This window comes from Setaria italica, chromosome VII, assembly GCF_000263155.2.
Source record: "Setaria italica strain Yugu1 chromosome VII, Setaria_italica_v2.0, whole genome shotgun sequence".
Lineage (NCBI taxonomy): Eukaryota > Viridiplantae > Streptophyta > Magnoliopsida > Poales > Poaceae > Setaria > Setaria italica.
Genome location: NC_028456.1, coordinates 31,898,064 through 31,917,529, shown reverse-complemented (window position 1 = coordinate 31,917,529; position 19,466 = coordinate 31,898,064). Strand labels below are relative to the sequence as shown.

Sequence of the window (19,466 nt, the reverse complement as noted above, 5' to 3'; positions counted from 1 at the left end):
GACTTGTTTGTGCATTTGGGGAAGAGGATGGCCGGCTTGTTTTTTTATATCAATCAACATGTTGAGTGTCGTCATTAGTGGTTTGGTTATTACCAGGTGATATGGTGGTAGTACCTGGCAGTGTTTATCACTATTCACTAGATAGCACCAAGTGGTGAAGCCGTAGGCTAGGACATGTTTTTATAATTGGCCAATAACAATCAATGAGAATTATTTCAACCTCCGAGATGGATATAGGCAAAATCGTAGTATGGCATTTTCAATTGTGAAATTTGATAGACATCATTACTTTGTGGCAATTTGTTTGAGAACTCGTGTTGTGCAGAGAGAGAGACATGCAAATAAATGGAGATGCAAATCCTTTCTTTCCCTCCTATGTTCATTATGAAATTTTATATAGTTTGGATTTCTACTGAATTCAAAAAACTAAGATCTTGGAGTGATAGAAATATAGTACTACTTCGAAGGGGGAGCCAAATGTGAGAAGGCAATCGCAGAGGCAGGGAAGGAATGTCACTATGTGGGTAAGCTGAAGAGCACGGAGCTTAAACTTCTAGAGGATCTAAAGACCAAGTAATGGCTACCAGAGTAGAGAAGCAACACATGGAAAATAGTACAAGGGCTAGTAGGAAGAAGGTTAGTAGGAGATGGACACTATGCAAGCTATGATTTTGGGGTAACAGAGGCGTAGAAGGTGACATGGATGTACCAGGGGCACAATTCTAAGCCATCGTTGCAACGACATTATCGCTCCACCGTATTGTAAGACCCAACACTGCTATCATTTTTAGATATAATTTAGATCATACAGCCAAATCACTTAGTCCATTAGTCTAACATGTAAGGTCATCTTGACCCTCACCAGTAGTGCAACATAGTTTGCTTTGTTGGTTGATGGTGCTTGTATCAAGCATCGAGGAACAAGGAAAAATGTAGTGTAGTCATATGGGGCAGATCCACCTATTTAGGTTGAAGTTTTTAGAGTAAGAACTGTGTGCACTTTCATCCATCCAAATCTGTGTAAGATGTTCCTCAATCAATTGCCACCAAGGGAATGATTTCCAGCAACTATATTCCACAAATGAATATTGCCCTTGAGCAAATTCCAAGATTTCACTTTAAAATTAAAATATTTCCTACTAGCAGGCTAGCAGGATAGGATTAGGCATGTGCCCGCTTCTATATTCTTAGGGCTAACATGTGCATTAAATAAAGCTGATATGTAGGATTTTTTATTGCATTAGCATTACACATAATTAAATAAATGAGAGAAAGAGGAGGTAAGTATGTATCTTTGCGAAGATATAGCTCGGGCTTGAGATTCAAGATTAGAAAAACGTCCTCATGTTTTGGGTCTATTATCATAGACAAGACCGCAAAATATTTAATTTTTATAGTATAGAAGAATAATTAATTTTCTTGAGTGGCTTAAGAAATAATAACACGATACCATGCATTGTAAGAGTTGTTTTTCGCCATATTTATTTAATGCTATCCGGATGACATGCAACAATATCAATTTACTTTTTATGCTCTCAATGTATGCTTGTAATCAAAGTAAGGACACAAATCTCAAACATGCAAAAAAAACATTATATGAATATGGTTTTTCAGCAAAGAGGAGAAAAATAGGACCGTGATAGTTGGAGCAGGTATTTATCCTCTCTAGTATCTACAGTCGTTCATGTAAGTACACCCTTATCTAATTGATTACATTAGCTATCGAACTGTTGACAACCGTATTTCTTCTTTTATCTCTTTCGTGATGACTGACAAAAGATCCCGAAACTAACGTGAACGAGTTGGAAAAATAAAATAAAATATATGTGTGGTCTTAAACTGAAAAGTGTTATTCATATCCCTAAATTCTGAAAATGTTTTTTTAAGTCTTTGAATTTACCTCGTGATGTCATGCAGATTCCTAAACTTTCAAAATACATTTTATGACACTGGTATCATCCGGTTCCTACACACTAAAAATACATTTTTCAAATTCTGAACTCATCGTGTGCCACATCACTAGTCCAAACGGTGAGCAGGACAAGGACTTCTCCTAGTTCTCGCGCTTTATATCTCGTCGGTTCATGCCGCCCTTCGTTTTCTCCTTCGGCTTCGGTGCAGGCCCCTCAACCGTGCATCGGACAACACCACAACAAGCTGCACCTGATGGTGAGTATCAAAAAAAAAAATGCACCTGTTGGCCTGCACTCTATGATGCCGGTTGGATGCGAGTCTCGTGCTCCACTATCATCCTCCTCCCCGCATAATCCGATCTTGGAGGAAGCAGTGCTGCTAGTGGCAGGTGACAAGTTTGGAAATTTAAAGTACATTTTGAGAGTTCGTTGGTCTAGATGATATATCGGGACAAGTTCACCTAGGACTGTTTAGAAAGAAAAAAATAGCAAAAAATATTCCGCAGCGCATTGTTCACAGGCTAGCCAGGTAGCTCGGCTGCTCAGGGGAGGGCAGGGGCAGCAAGAAATACGCTGCAGCGGATCCCCAGTTGCGCTGGAGCTCGGACGCATCCCGCAAAGGATCCCTCCCTCCTCGTCCGCGCTGGCCAACGCCACGCCCCAACGGAAAGTATAGCGCGGGCCGCGCAGGAGCGTGCATATTCCGCGGCCGGCCGACTCTGTGGCCCATCTCCCGTCGGCGGGCGTGACTACCCTTCGGTCCTCCTGTCGGTCTCATGCCGGCCGCCGCCACGAGCAAAGCGAGCTGAGTCACGACGCACGCGGCCGAAGCAAAAGGAAGCAGAACAGCAGACTAGTATGTGGACGCACAATGACGGCCGGCTGCCAAACGCACGGGCGCATGCTTGGCAAGGGATGACGGGACGGAACGGGTGGTGGGAGATGCATGCATCGACCGACCCGGCCGCTCGGCGGTGGTGCAGCTTCCGGTGCATGCGATACATGAACCGACAAAGACACGGTTGCTCGACGCATCCTGCGTCTCAGCTAGTAGCATCTGGTCGGGATCTCTGGTCAGCATCCCAGCATGCACCCATACTACATGGCTTGTGCCGAACTGCCGGTACAAACATCGATCCATCAACACATTCTTTGCAGTGTTTTCATCATATCTAGGTGTATACAGTCTATCTGATCCCTTTCTTTTGCCTCATCAGGCTCCAATCCATCTCCCATCAATTGTTAAATTACCAATCGTCTTCAAACTTTCTATTGGGCTCGATTTCATCATCCTAGGTCCTGTATTCTACGTCAGCATGCCACACATGAGCCAATAGACTCTCAGGGCAGTCTTAACCCAACTACTAAGATGGTGTCCATAGAATTAAATGAGCTGCCACTTAGGGATAAAAGATGATGTGCAAAGGAAGTAAATGAAGAAAGAGAAGGAAACCAGATATTGCATGAGATCTAGTTTCTACACACCATCCAAAACATAATGAGAGATGAGTAGTATTAAATTCAAATATGGAATAGTGGTGTTTGTATTGGAAGAGTAGTATCTAGTACTAATTTTTCGATGATGTGGAGCTTATAGAAACTATGGCTAGTGTCTTGGGTTAGGACTACTCTCATAGATATTATTTCTTCCTTACGTTTTAACAAATATGGTTCAATGGTTAAGGGGAATGTAAAGTAAACAAAAACCTAAACCTTTTATGCATAGACACAGGATGGATATAAGCCTAGGGCCACTGGGGCCATGGCCCTAGGTGTGGACTATCCATACTGTAGCTTAAAGGTTCAAAGGTCCAAGTACAGCTAGCTTCAATTAGCCCAAGCCCATTAGTGGCCCTAGGCGTGAGCCTGGCCCAGCTCCGCCCCCGATGGACACATGATCATCACTAACTTATTTTGCTATGCTAGTGATTTCTAGGTTAGCACATGTACAGCACTTGAATTGATATCGGTCTTCGACTATAGCACACCAATAATCTTACACAGACTCACGAACGGCTTGTAGGCGTGCCACATCAAACCAGATATGAAGTTGGACTCAAATGAAAAAGGTCAAGTACTCAATTGGTCTGTTCGGTAGTTTGTTCATGGACGAATGTGAGTCTTGGAAGAAGGCTGAGGGATAAAAATTGACCATCTCGCCTTCCAGTAACTTCTCGTCTTGTTATTTTAATTCAAGTTGATATGGTGATTGAACGGGACTCAATTTCGCCAACCTTCACAATCCACCTGAATTTTCGTGTTTGATGCAAGAAACTTGTAACCCGTGTACGAATTGACGAATGTGCTTGTCGTTTCCAAAGTACTCTCTCTTTAACTATTTTGAAACGGGTGGAAATCTCCAGGTCAATATCTTGCAAACGCATTTTGGCTTAGGGGGCTTTAGCCCTATCACATCGGATGTTTAGATACTAATTAGAAATATTAAATATAATCTAATTACAAAACTAATTACACATATGGAATCTAATTCGTGAGACGAATCTATTAAACCTAATTAGTCCATAATTTGACAATGTGGTGTTATGCTAATGATGGATTAATTAGATTTAATAGATTCATCTCGCGAATTAGCCTAGGGGTTCTATAATTAATTTTATAATTAACTTATATTTAATCCTCTTAATTAGCATCCGCGCATCTAACATCTACCGTGACACAGAGGTAAACTTTAGTCTGGTATCAAGTACCCCTAAGCGAGTGAGAGGCCTATTGGCAAAAAGAAGATTCCCATCACATCAAACTTGCGGTACATGTATGGAGTACTAAATGTAGACGAAATTAAAAACTAATTGTACAGTTTTGTTGTACTTTGCAATACGAATCTTTTGAGCTTAATTAGTCAATATTTGGACAATAATTCACAAATACAAACGAAAACGCTACAGTGTGCTACAGTGCTGTAACAGTAATTTGGCACCTCCAAACTTTGGCAAATAAACAAGGTCTCGGTTTCTCACGTACGCGAGCGCACACACTTTCTCGCGGGTGACGTCGCCGCTAAAAGAACCCGGCCGCCGCACACGTCATCTGCGCATCGCATCACACTTCACACCACGTCCGCTTCCTCACGCACCGCCCGCTGACCGTGACCGCCCTCCTCCCTTGCCCCGGTCAAACCTGATGAATCCTGCGTGCCACCCGACGCCTAGCGAGCTGTTCCCGCTGACGGACGGGGCCCACGGGATCCGGGCCCGCAGGTCATGGAGTGAACGCTTCTCTCCATCGGTGCGGACACGCCGCCGCTTCCCTTTCCCTCTCCCGCACCCGGTACGGAGAGGCGGGCGCGGCGTCGTCTGATCCGCATCGGACGGCTGCGGGTGGGTGGGACAGCCGGACCGAGGAGGAAGGTACGTGTGGTTTGTTTCTTTTTTAAACACTGGAGTAGTACAGGACAACTGTGATTGTTTTTTTGCCTATGGCACCCTGATGTTTATTTGTGAGCAAAGAATAGTCCTTACTTGGATGTTACTCTAGCGGGTTCCCCATTGGCTCCAGGCTGCAGTACTGCACACGGTGTGATCCTTGACTTATAATAACCTTTCATATATATAATTAAATCCTTCGTTAACTTTCTATGCTGTGCTCGTACATGCTCCTTCAGAGGTTATGGTCATTGCATAGACAACATCACATCCGAGTAACTAGCTTGTGCCTTAGTTCCCTACTATCATTTAGTTCCTAATATGCATATATTTGTTTGCTCATTAAAAAATGATATATAATTTTGCAAGCAACATGTTATCTAAATAAAATTCATTAAAAGTAAACCGTGACATAGCCATATATGATATAACAATTAGACAGCATAATACGCAACAATTCCGTTGACCAGCTCTAGGCTTGCTTGTATCCGCTCATTTCCCGCTTATCGGTGGAAATAAGCCATAAGCTCACCCAAATACCTTGCTTATTTCCTACTTACCACCTAAGCCGTTTCTCCCACAATCCAGAATACAACTAGCGCTCTGCTTTTTCTCCACGCGGCCTCGGAGGCGCTTCTCGCGCAAGCGAGCCGATTTTCCCCGATACCCTTCACCCCCGCGCCATCTTGATCCCGTGCCCGCCGCCGGCTCCGTCTGTCTGCCGCCGCCCCGTCCGTTCGCCGCCCTCCATCGGGCTCTGTCCGCCGCCCAGCGCCCTCCACCGGCTCCCTTCCCACACCTGTCGCTGGCTCTGTCCGCCGCCCTTCACCGGGCTCCATCCGCCGCCCGACACCCTCCACCGGCTCCCTTCCCGCACCCGCCGCTGGCTCCGACCGCCGCCAGCCCCGTCCGCCGCTCGGTGCCCTCCATCGCCTCCCATCCCGCGCCCGCTGCCGGCCCCGTCCGCCGCCTGCAGCCGGCTCCGTCCTCCTGCCACCCATCGGCCATCTTCCTACCCCTCTGCAGCCGCCCACTCCGCCGCAACCCCGTAGGCCTCCTTTGTAGCCGTCCCACACCGCCACAGACGTCGATTCGCAAGGAAGACCTTGCGGCAAGCAGGAAGAAGATAAACTTGAAAAAATAAAGGAAAAGAAAAAAAATAAGTGGATGACATTAGAATTCACTTATTATCAGTCTAAAATGAACTATATTATCAGCCTAAAATAAGTGGATGACATTAGAATTATTATCTTCTACTCATATTCACAACAAAAATGAGCTATTATTAGCCTCAGGGGCATTCAGGTCATTTTATCAGTCAGGATAGATAATCAATAGGATTGCCAAATACCCAGCTTATTGAGACAGCAAATTCTTTAGATAGTAGAATAAGCCTGCTTGATAGATAAACGAGTTCCACAAAAGCGTATACAAAAATGTCCCGGTACACAAAATGCGAAGCTGTCCATACTCCCAAGCCGGCGTCAGGTAAATTAGTTAAAACCGTTAGAGTTATTGAAATACCCAACTCCACGAGGACTTCTTCGCAAAACGCCCGTCTCATTCCCCTCCCCCTGTTTTGTTTTTCCGGCGTTTTTTCCTTCTCTAATTTCTCGTGGAGGCGAGCAGATAGAGAGGAGAGAGAACAAGAGAGAGAGAGAGAGGAGGCGCTCGGCGGAGGCGTTCCTCGCGATTGGACACGGCGCGAGCACCCCGAGGGCGCGCGATCCCCGAGGCACGGGGCACGGCCTCGCTGTCGCCGGGGCGGCCGTTTCGAGCCCCGTTTCCCCCCGGCTCGGCTCGGATTTTTCGGGATCCGGCCAAGAAATCCCGCGGTTGGTGAGGGGGAGGATAGGGAGGGAGGAGGGGAAGGGGGAGGGGATGGGCGTCGGTGCGGAGCCCAAGGAGGAGGCGGCGGCCGCCGGGGCTGCGGCGGCGGAGGAGGGGGCGGGCGGCAAGGAGGAGAAGGCGGCCGCGGTGTCCTGCTCGATCTGCCTCGACGCGGTGCTCGCCGCCGGCGGGGAGAGAGCCACCGCCAGGCTGCAGTGCGGCCACGAGTTCCACCTAGGTGAGTGCCCATGTACTCTGGATCTGCCGGTGGGTTCTTGGTTGCGAATTTTGTGGCTCAGTTGGCATGAGGACCTGTAAATATGACCAGTATCGTTAGAATTTGGTTCGATTTGGCGTAATTAGGATCAATTCACAATTTTATAGCTCTGGGTTTGCTGAATTTGGGTTCAAAGTCCTAAAGGTCGGATCTTTTTTTGGTGACCATAAAGTAGTACCGTTTTGCTGTAAAAGTTAAGTTTCGTGGGTGAATCTGTCTTATTTTGTCTGGTTTGGTAGACATCTAGGTGCTGTTTGTGGGCTAGATTGGATGTCAGAAGGATGATTTGGAGTGTATACAGTGCTGAATTATGTCTTAAGGTTCTTAATGTTGTTTTTTGGGTCTTGCTTATATGGGGATTCAGGCAAAATCTCTTCTGATTTGTAGGATGTTTGAACTAATATATAGGTTTGCAAAGAATTTACGCTCCCTCATTTAGAACACTGACTGGAACTTTGACTAATATTTCTACAAATATATGATATCTAAGTGAAAAGGATTATATTTCATGAAAGCATATTTCGTGATGAATCAACTAACATTGATCTTGCCTTGTCAATCTATCTTGTTCTTTATATATTGGTGGTCAAAGTACAACATGTTTTCCCTCCTCGAGTACGCGGAAGAGCTGCGTATCATTTCATTAAAGTATAAAAAACTGTACAGGCCGAAGCCTATTGAAACGTTACAACTTTTGTGCCACAAACATCAGGAATGACCCAACCCAAAGAGCAAACTAAGGATACAAAACACCTAGCCTATTCCCAAGAACTGACCCCGGACCTCCTTAGCTCCAGCAGCGCACAGTAAGGTGCTTTCTTCTTTGAAAAGTTGAACAAGTTTGACTGACAGGAACCCTAAAATGATTTCTATTTATATTTGGAGGATGTATATAGTTATTTAGATCTGATAGTGGGTTTGCAATTTTACATGATTTTCTAAGAAAATATTGTTTCCTTTCAATTATCTATACTCTTTGCACATGATTACTGAATGATGTTTATGGCTATTTTCTAAACATGGTCTTCAAATAGGGTTGGAATTTTGAGAACCCATGATATTGAAACATGTTTTCATGTGTCACAATAATTCTTTGGCTTGTACTCTACATGGCTATGCATAACGTACACAAGTCTATTGGTACAAAATCAGGATTTGCGATGACTGGCTGGATAAAATAAGTTATTGGAGATTAAATTAATATTAGTTTTCCAAGGCTTTGACTGCTGCCTGGTCTTTTAATATGCAATTTTGCTGTTTTTAGAAGTAACCGCAACATCACTGTAGTTGGATAAAGATGCTGATTGCTGATTCAGAATAGTCCTAACAAGGAATGTGCTTATTACGAGGCGCAAAGTTGTGCCAGTTTACTTAATGCAGCACTGATTATTCTATTATGGCATGTTACTAACTTACTGTAGCGTGCACTACTACACTAATCAGTAATCAATATCGAAGCACCGCTCTGAATTTCTTTGCTTGGTAATCTTTGGTATGCTAAGTATCATTTTTTTTTCCAGACTGTATTGGATCAGCATTTAATGCCAAAGGGGTTATGCAATGCCCCAATTGCCGCAAAATTGAGAAAGGGAATTGGCTTTATGCAAACGGTTCCCGATCTGCACATGATGTTAACATGGAGGAGTGGGCTCATGATGAAGACCTTTATGATGTTAGCTACTCAGAAATGGTACATGACCATGTCATCCTTACCCTTAAATTATTCGTGCTTGTTAGAGTCTTGGTTCTTCCTTGTTGTGTTGGCAATATGGCTTTTCCCACTCAATTTTCCTGTGGTTCAGTGTTACCTTTATCCCCTTGAGTATGCCTGATGCTTGATATGATTCCTTGTGCTTCTATGCAGTAGTATGCACATGCAAATGTTGGCAATGACCATGCTCAGTTGTTGAACTTTTCTTTTGGGTTTCATGAATAATCCTGAGACCCTTTTAATATAATTCGAATTAATGCCTGTGGTTACCTCTTACCCTTTTTAAAAACATTTATGGAGCTGATATATTAATCATAGTTCATATTACTCTAATAAACCATTTAGTTTAGTTTATTCCTGTTGCTTCCTCATTTGCTGCCATTGTTTAACTTATAGAGACAGTTCTTCTGCATGGCTATCCTGACATTTTTATTTTTGTGTTTTGTGCAGCCATTTCGCTTCCATTGGTGTCCATTTGGTCGCTTAGCACAACTTCCATCTTTATTTGAGTATGTTCTGCGTCAGATTATTATTTTTTACTGTTGTTTAACATTCTGTTCAACCATTCAGAATATACAGTTTCAGTACTCTCTCTGTTCCAAATTATTGATCACTCTAGCTTTGTCCTAAGTTGAACTCGTGTAACTTTGACCAAGTTCATATAAGAATATATTAACACTATAATACCAAATAAATGCAGTATCAAGATATATTTCATGGTGGATTCAATTGAACCAATTTGATGTTGTAGATGTTAGTGCTTTTTGTTTTCCTGTAAATTTGGTCAAAGTTAGCTGACTTTGACTTAGGACAAAGCTAGAGTGATCAATAATTTGGAATGGAGGGAATAACAAATAATGGCCAGTAGCTTTAACATACATGTTGCATTGCCTACTTACCTTGCCGTTATATATTCCTATGCATGACTAGTACCTCTTGCCCAACCCAAATCACCCATTTGGAATTTGTGGATGGTGAAAATAGGTCCTGTACCTATGCAGGGTAGATTTAAGAAAACAAGTGAGCAATCCTAAGATCCTGTAGTATTGATAATTTATTTAAGGGATGCAACTATGTAAAAAAATATTGATGGAGGGTGACTCAATTATTTGCTTTTTAGCTGAAAACTTAAATCATTTGCCTGGTGATGCAATCCTGAACAATCTCTAATAATGCATGAATTTATTTATGATGTCTATAGTGGCTTTCTTGTTATGATAGAGTATACATGGGTCTTTTTTTTTTTCTAAGAAGCATAGTTGACAATCCATATTGCCATAATGCTTCATATGCATTTTTGAATGAAGTACTAGACAAATTAGCAGGCATGGAATGTGTACATTAATAATGCGCTTATTCCAGTTATCTCCTAAGATCATATACAATTTTTCAGCTAGTCTTTATCTATCTATTGCTGAGAACCATACTCTTTTCCTGCTACCTGTACTGGAAAAAAATGGCGCTATTCACTTACTCTCTTCCCTTTTTTCTGTCAGGGAAGGAGAATCATCACCTCCAGTTACTTGTAAGTTCTATTGAATTGAATAACTTGTAAAATTGAAAATTATATTGAATAGGTTTGGATATTGGTCATATGCAGTTCATGACTTCATGGGACAGCATGTCTTCACGGAGCAAGTAGCTGTTTCTGCTGCACCAGGGACAACTCATCCTTGCCCATATGTGGCATACTTGCATCCTCTTCCACCGTTGACGTCATCGTCAAGCTCCCATGTCCCTGAGAGAACAATGGATCGTCCTGCATACCATGATCATTGGAACCCCCTGGCTGGGCCATCAGATGTTAGGCCCATGCAATCAGTGCAACCTGCTGATTTCCATCATAACCATTGGGCTCACATGCCCCATTCCTATGCCCAGCCCAACAGCAATAATGAACAGCCAGGGATCCCTTTTGGGACAAGGGCTGCACGGGTTGATGGTGATAGCCAGCGTCGAGCATCTGTTGTTTCTCCATCATACTTCAGTAACGGGTAATTTCGAGTCTATCTCATCTCTTATGAATTTTCCATGAAAAATATGAAATTCCATATTCTGGCATTGTACTTGATGAGAACATGCATCATTTCAGTAAAATGATCTAAAATAACAGTGGAAATGCATCTTTTGTCATAAGTTTTCTGTCCGTATTTCTTGCTGTTACATTAGTGCCTTTGCCTTGTCTGGTTTATTCAAACTTCCTCTCGGTGTTTGAACCTTCAACTAACATAAGAGCTTCCGAGAATAAATTTAAAAAAAGCTATATAGATTGTTACAGCACAAACTATGGCCATATAGTGTAGCATCTGATTCATCTATATCAATGATTTGGTTATAATTTTTTTTTGGTGCGTATGCAGGTCTGGTTCTAGATCTAGAGCTCCCAATGTTCCTCCACTTATGCCTCAGTTCATGAGGGCTCATGGCAGCATCAATGAACAGTACCAGCAGAATTCATCATCTAGTCTATTTGCTGGGGCTCATAGGTCAGGAGGCATGCGACCTGCCCCAGCACCTCTACCAGAGAATCCCACTTTTTCCTTGTTCCCGCCAGGTTCGTCTGGCCATAATTCAATGGAGACTGATGATGTGGGAGGAAGCCGGTTCTATGCCTGGGAGCGCGACCGTTTTGCGCCATACCCATTGATGCCCGTGGACTGTGAGACGAGCTGGTGGACCTCACAGCAGTCGCACAGCACATCCGAGCCCGCATCGGCACCAAGGAGACTATTTGGGCAATGGCTCGGTGTTGGCAGGTCATCTCCAGAAAACAGATCGCCCGAGGGCTCTTCATATCGGCAATTGCACTCACCTCGGATGTAGACCCTGCTGCTGAGAATCCAAGTTAATTTGGAAACCTGAGTTGCTTGTAAGAAACGATGGGAAACCCATTGTATTAAATTAAGCCGGGCTGCGCCGTGAACTGTGACAATTTGAGGGGCGAGAAACAGGAAATGACCCGGCTGAGAGGATATTTTCATTCGGTTTATGTGAATTCCATCTCGTACATATTTGAAATCAAGTTGGGATGTTCGGAGTTTCAGCATGCGACATAATTCTTATAGTCCAATTCCGTTGATTGATGGATGCCAATGCTATCACATTTGCAATGCATAGTATTAGTTCAGCTGAAGGTGGTTCATTTCCATATCATCAGTCACACGTCAAACAACCTTTCATGCAGTTAGCAGTAAAATGAAAATTTAGTTGAATGCTATTACAATTGACTTGCAATTGGTGTCGTTTGTCGTGTTAGTAAAGTATAAAATGTGGATGCTGTATTAATTAGTACACAACCTGACCAAAGCAATCTGATTGCTTATGGTCACCCAGAAGCCTGTTCCTGTGATGTGAAAATATTAGCTGCAAAGTAGCCGTTGAAACATATTTTTCACTCATGTTTTTATCCGTAAAAGGTGCAATAAAAAGTAAAAAAAACTTGTATTAAGAGGCCAATGAGCTTCACAACAAAATTGTCGAATTTGAATCTTTTCTGTGAACTGTGAGCTAAATAGTCTTTATTAGAAAAGACGTTCTGGAAATGTGCGGTTTACGGACGTCGCACTCGTGAAAGTGAGGCAAATTTTGCAATTTTCGACTGCATCATGCGGGGTGGTATGTACTAATGTATGCCTATGTCCTGACCTTGAGTTTGGAATTAACCGCAAAATATTGTATAGCGCGACCATAATTTTTCAAAATCCAAGAAAAAACGACTAAATCCCGCCGTCCCCGCCCTTTTCCTCCGTTCTCTTCGTCCACTCTCCTCATCGCTCTCTTTCTCCTCGCGATCTCGCGGAAACCCTAGTGAAACCCCCCCACGCCGTGGGGGGCGCAAGCCGCCGCGATGCTGCACGAGCTCCTCCTCGCGCTGCTCGGCTTCACCGGCGACTTCGTCATCGACGCCTCCCCCGCGCGCCGCCGCGCCGCGCCCCAGGATGCCGCGGCCGGCAGCGGCGGTGGCGGGGACGGAGACGGCGAGGTGGGCCCCGCCTTCCGCCTCGCGCCGGACCTCACCTTCCTCCAGCCCTCCGAGAGGTAAGGCTGCACCTGCACCCCCGCTCGCGGACGCAAATCTTTTTGCCTTTCTGGCTGGTGCCCGTGATCTGCGTAGGAATGGGATCTGTGTGCGGTCGTGGTGGGTAACTGAGTTAGGTGTGGCTGCGCTGCCACCGAATTCCGGAGAAATTGGAGAATTTTGCGTTTGGCGGTGTTTCTCGTGCTTCCGTTTGCCTAAGCACATTTGCCTCATTTGATGTTTAATTGGTTTTGAAATTATCACCGTTGCCATCCTAGTTAGATTTAAAACCATACTAGTAAGTATGCCTTTTGAAATTTGCAATGCAATCAATACGCCAGCTTTAAAATCGATCATTCTGAAGTTTTACAAGCTGCACTTTGCCATTTTCACATCAGTAGGGAACATATTTCATGCAATGATAACATTGGTAATTATATCCAGTCTATGCCACTGAATGCAATGAAAAATTTGATACGTGTATCCCCCAGAGTTCACCTTCACAGACTCTGTAGTTCACTCTTCCCAGATGTATTACTGACTATACTAGTGCTTTACTGCTTTTAGCATTGTAACAACTATAACATGACGTGATTATTGGGGTCCAACATCTTCAGACGTTGGTATGCTAAATGGCCTGTATTGTTTGCAGGAGTGCTATTGAAAGGCTCATTTCTCTGGGATTTTACTACAGAGAACTGAACCGCTTTGCAACTGAGTCTCGTGATCTGAGCTGGATTCAGTCCTCCGTAGGTGTTTCATCACCTCATGCTGATAAAACTCAGAAGGGAAAAGTGAGAAAAGGGAGTGTGTATAGGAGGGCTATTGCCAATGGTATTACAGAGATTCTGTCAGTCTACAGATCAGCTGTGCTGCAGGTTGAGCAAAATCTGCTGTCAGATCCATTGCCTATCCTTGCAACGGTAACTCATGGGCTAAATAAGGTATGCCCGTTAACATCTTCTATTAACATTTTCTGTTTTCAAATACCATATTCTATTTGGCAAAATCTATGTTGTATTCTGATAGTAAATGTTGTCTTATGATCTTTAATGCCTTGATTTATTTGCTTATTACTTATTGGCGTTTACCATATTCATTCCTGCACTAAATTGTAGTTTGAGGTTCTTCTGCCTCCACTGTACGAGCTTGTTATGGAAATAGAGCAGAAAGATATCAGGGGTGGACAACTTCTTAACCTTTTGCATAAACGATGCCATTGTGGGGTTCCAGAACTGCAAAGCTGCATTCAGAGGTGTTACTTCAACTACTTTGGTACATGTGACAATTAAAGAAAATAGAACTTCCATTATTCTAATTCCTTTTGTGTTGTTCATGGAAATTATTGTGTTCCCATATTAGTCACAGTTGCTTTGCAGCATTTTCTCTTGCATATGTCCCCTAACTGTGGAGTTTGTTCGTTCATTTTCTTTCTATTTGTTGAAAAAAGAATAGGCTACTTTGGCATGGACACCAAGTCATGTTCAACCAGCTAACATCTTGGATGGTTTATGGGATTCTTCAAGATCAGTACAGTGAATTTTTCATTAGAAGGTCAGCATGCCTTAAAGAGCTTTGTAAAGTTGTCTTGTTTAGACTATCCTGTTCCTGCTTCTGATCTCTCATTTTCACATTTCCAATTGTTTGCTGTAACCTGGTAACTGGAATGGGAATGCTCCACATGGATACACCAATTTTCACATGGCTTTTGAGCTTCTATTGCAATATTATAGATTTGCTTGCAGATCACATATTCTTCTTTTATCTTTCCCATATACCACAGTATTTTTTCTGTCGTATTTTAAATCCAGATCATATGCAGCCTAATGTGGTCGATCTGAGGGATATGATAAATTGGGTTGCTAGATATCATTGATTTAAAAAAATACTAAGTATTCCTCTCACGTGACATCAAGTACTCATAACTGTTGACCTATGGTATCATTCCTGACATATAAAGCTTTAGCTTCTCATCTTCATTTTCAGACAAGATGATAGGGATGGGGAGAATGACTCATCTCAGCGAGATGTTTCTGATAAGTTCATGCAGAAATTAGCTAAAGACACATCCCTGGCTAGTTGGCATACAGGATTTCATGTATCATTGGTATGCTTGTAGTCTTAACATGAAGTGCATGAATACTGTCTACTAATTGTTCGAATGCATAGTTATGTCCTTTGTTTTTGCCCCCTGCACTTCACAGGACATGTTGCCTGAGTATATCCACATGCGAGTTGCAGAGTCCATTCTCTTCGCTGGCAAAGCAATAAGGGTTCTTCGAAACCCAAGTCCTGGTGCTACATTGCAGGAACCTGTCAGCCAAAGCCAGAACTCTAAAGGATCTCATAGAATGCAAAGGTTTATCGGAGGTTCTGGTGCTCCAAAAGACCTGCCAAACTTCTCTAGCATCAGCGCAGAAGAACTGTTGCCACAAGCTGAAGCTGATAAAATTGATGCTATGCTCAAGGAGTTAAAGGTCAGTTGCCAACTAGGCAACTACTGCCGGCACTGTTTATGTTACCACCATCTTGTGTTGCATGCGCTTTTCATTGTTTTGCATTTACACATTTTTTTATCCTCATCTTTCTAATAAGGCTATACTGATGTGTGCATATGACTCCTTCTATTTGTGCAGCATTCTTCTGAGTTCCACAAACGGCTGTTTGAGTCTGCTGTCGGGTCAATACGTACAATTGCAGCTAATCATCTCTGGCAGGTACCGATGTTTTTTTTTTAAAAAATTTCTATCAATTTTGATTGCAGAGGGACCTCACCTACTATTCTTTTTTTAAAAGCTAGTGGTGGTACGTGCTGATCTCAATGGTCATTTGAAGGCATTGAAAGATTATTTTCTTTTAGCAAAAGGTGATTTTTTCCAGGTGAGCATGCAATTCTTTACCTGTGAAGTATCTTTGCTATTCCTTTCTTTTACTTGCATATATATCTCAATTTGTCCATTAATATAATACATTTGTGCCAAATTGTTCTTTTGGATTGTTTTCTGACATACGTCCATGCTTGTGAACTAGTGTTTTCTTGAGGAAAGCCGCCAATTAATGCGTTTACCACCTCGTCAATCTACAGCTGAAGCAGATCTCATGATCCCATTTCAGTTGGTAAGTGATATACTCCCCTTGTATTTAGATGATATCAATCTTATGTTCTTTTACTGTGATGTTATTTTCATCAACTTATCAGATAGCTGCTGTAGTTCTCTTATGTGCTGTGATACCTCATTTCAGCAAATAGATTTGATTTTTTGTGGCAGAGGTAAATTTTCTGTTCTTAATTCCCACAGGCTGCACTGAAGACTATTGGTGAGGAAGACAAGTATTTCACCAGAGTCTCATTAAGGTTAACATTTCTAATATTCTCACAGTAATTAATTTCAGGACCTTCCTAGTGGATGCCAGCTCTGAGATTCCCAGCTGTTTTTTTTCTATTTTGTAGGATGTTATCGTATGGTATGAAAAGTAGTACATCACAGAAAGATCTCCAAAAGCCTAATGCTTCTGAGCTTCCTACACAAGGAAAAGCTGCATCAGAATTGGCACTTGATGGGTGGGATAGTATTGCTCTGGAATATTCTGTTGACTGGCCACTGCAGCTCTTCTTCACTCCTGATGTTCTGTCGAAGTATGTATCATAGTACATAAGGAATTCTAAGCTAAACTCCTTTTGAGTTCTGCAATTATTTTTTGCTGAGTGTGCACTTATATCTTAAATTACAAAAGAGACAACTTGCTGGACTTGCAGTCCGGACAGTTCTTGCAGTATTTGCTTTCCTTCTTTTTAAGATACACCAAATCCTATCCAGGTATCGCAAGGTCTTCCAATATCTCATCCGATTGAAGAGGACACAAATGGAACTGGAGAAATCTTGGGCAGCAGTAATGCATAAAGATCATGCTGATTTTTCTGATTATTGCAAGGATCGAAAAAATGGATCTGCAACACAACTGCGTCGGCAACGCTCTAAGCCTTTGTGGCGAGTAAGGGAGCATATGGCTTTCTTGATCAGAAACCTACAGTTTTACATCCAGGTAAAAAATAAGCTATACTACATTTTATCAATTTTTTCTTTTCCATGTATTTGATTTCGTGATTTTAGGGTGTAAATGGATCACATTGAAATTAGATCCTTTTCTAGATGATATGAATGCTGGGGTTTTCTTTTGTCCTCTGCTTCTTTCACATTTTCTATTTCAATTAAAATAACCTTGTCCTTTCTTATTGAACTTCTTACTTTTCAGGTTGATGTAATCGAGTCCCAGTGGAATGTTCTACAATCTCACGTGCAGGATTCACATGATTTTACAGAGCTAGTGAGCTTTCATCAAGAGTAAGGAACCCTTTTTTTTTTGTCAATTTATTTCTTTAACACGTACCTTTTTTGATTTATCATGTACAGTCATAAAATCTGTCTGTTGCTGGTAGGATATCTATCGCTTATTTTGTATTCTTTTTTTCCCCCAAAATGCTTAGGATAAAAAATGAGTTGGTTCGACATGAGCTTTTTTTTTTGTGGGAAGATACTGGTGTTCACTGTGTTCGAGAAAAAAAAATACTTGTGTTCACTAATCTATGCATCACACATTCATCTTCTCATTTCAATAGGATATTCCATGAGTTGCAATGTACTCTTGTTTAATAAATCCTGGTATTTAATTTCAACTGTTGGAGAATTCCATTTCACTGGGGTTACATGGAGATATCCCACTGTTTTTTGGTTACATGGCTAAATTAATGTTTGTTGCGGCGTTTTGGTTGACCATTACCTCTTGCACTGCAGGTACTTGTCAGCACTGGTTTCGCAATCCTTCCTGGATATCGGATCAGTCTCTAGAATACTCGACAGCATAATGAAGCTGTGCTTGCAGTTCTGCTGGAGTATTGAGCAATATGAGACTCGCCCAAACATATCTGAGATCGATCACATAACTGAGGTATGCCATCCTTTTTCCTGAACAAATGTGGAAGTGAAAGGACAGCTCTTAGCATAGCATGATCAGAAGTGTCTACACGTCACTTATTTTTTAGTAAGCATACTTCATTCTTGCTGCTATTTGATGATAACCAGGAATTCAACAAGAAATCAAATTCGCTGTACACTATCTTGAGGAGTAGCCGCCTCGCGGGTAGCCAAAGAGCACCTTTCCTGAGGCAATTCCTGATGAGACTAAATTTCAACTCTTTCTTCGAGGTACGCTCCGCGAACTATGGCACTTTGGACAATGACGGTACAAATGCTACCTTTTACTAACTGAATTTGATGACTTCTCTTTTCGATGATAGACCACTGCAAGGGGAGTGATGAACTCTGGCAGGCTGCGTCCCAGCACCGCAGGTGCCCAGCTGTAACGCTGACTTGTTGACTTCATCCCTTGAGGTTTACATGAGGACGCTGGTACGGTGCTACCACTTGCTGACATGGCGCCTGTGTGAAACATGAGAGGAGTTTGTAGTTTGTGTAAAAATCAGGATAGCACGTGGGTTCTGTTCTGGAAAGCGGATTATAGGTGATTAATGCTTGTGCTGTTGTGTTGTGTGCGTCTTGCCTTGTCTATATTTTCTGCGTTGTCATTTGTTGATACTTTGGGCCTCAATTGTCTGGCTGCAACCCGCAGGCTTGTTCAGAGTCTTGGTATTTCTCATCTAGAGTGCTGACGGGTGGAAATTCTTGTCCAACCTCTGGTGCCACGTCTACGATCTGTAACACCTCATCTAGCGGTTGGAGCTGCTGCTGCCGATGCTACCCATTGCACGGCGGAAAGACTAGAAATGGCATCAGCTGATCTTGGAAGGCTTAACCGGCGTGGGTCTCAGCGTACTCAGGAACACTACAGAGCAGGGCATAGGTTCATTGGTCCGAGCTGGAGGCATCGGCCATGGCAATGCGAGCAGCTGCTCCATCGCCAGCTGCACCGTCAGCTGCACCGTCAATGACATTGTAGTGTTATCCAGCAGCCTCGCCTTCGTCCTTTCTCCCCATCTTGTTTGCTGATGCTTCGCATGCCTAAAGTCCCCTCACATTCACAAATTGACTGGATGCGGAGCTTTGAACCTAAAGCAGGGGAAAATGTGTGCGACATGCCTCAATTTTCGTAGGAAGATGCAGTTTCTGAAAACACTCTCAAATCTTTATAGTCAGATCAGTAAATCAATGCAACTCACCGTTCTTCTACCAATCGTGGGCCTCCTGTAGTCCTGTTGTACTACTACTACATTAATCCATTAACCAAGACATTATTGGACAAAAAGCCAAAAACACGAACAGTAATGCGATAAGAAGCACCGACAGTTGCAAGAAATAAATGTGAGGGTTACTAAATC

General features: G+C 42.8%; 2 protein-coding genes across 2 annotated transcripts; both read left to right on the top strand.

The window, feature by feature from the left end:
• Positions 1-6,899: 6,899 nt before the first annotated feature.
• Positions 6,900-12,165, top strand: LOC101783306 (E3 ubiquitin-protein ligase RFI2). The gene is made up of 6 exons (XM_004977007.3): positions 6,900-7,364; positions 8,924-9,093; positions 9,565-9,623; positions 10,611-10,639; positions 10,715-11,108; positions 11,475-12,165. The coding sequence occupies exons 1-6, from the start codon at positions 7,178-7,180 to the stop codon at positions 11,935-11,937; spliced, it is 1,302 nt and encodes a 433-aa protein (XP_004977064.1). The 5' UTR covers positions 6,900-7,177; the 3' UTR covers positions 11,938-12,165.
• A 688-nt stretch (positions 12,166-12,853) lies between these two features.
• On the top strand, positions 12,854-18,785 carry LOC101782489 (gamma-tubulin complex component 4). The gene is made up of 16 exons (XM_004977005.3): positions 12,854-13,152; positions 13,785-14,076; positions 14,251-14,387; positions 14,588-14,686; positions 15,119-15,239; positions 15,337-15,609; positions 15,769-15,849; positions 15,929-16,012; positions 16,163-16,249; positions 16,432-16,487; positions 16,584-16,769; positions 16,951-17,176; positions 17,387-17,475; positions 17,926-18,079; positions 18,214-18,336; positions 18,429-18,785. Exons 1-16 carry the CDS (start codon positions 12,962-12,964, stop codon positions 18,492-18,494), a joined length of 2,265 nt encoding a protein of 754 aa, XP_004977062.1. The 5' UTR covers positions 12,854-12,961; the 3' UTR covers positions 18,495-18,785.
• The last annotated feature ends 681 nt before the right edge of the window (positions 18,786-19,466 follow it).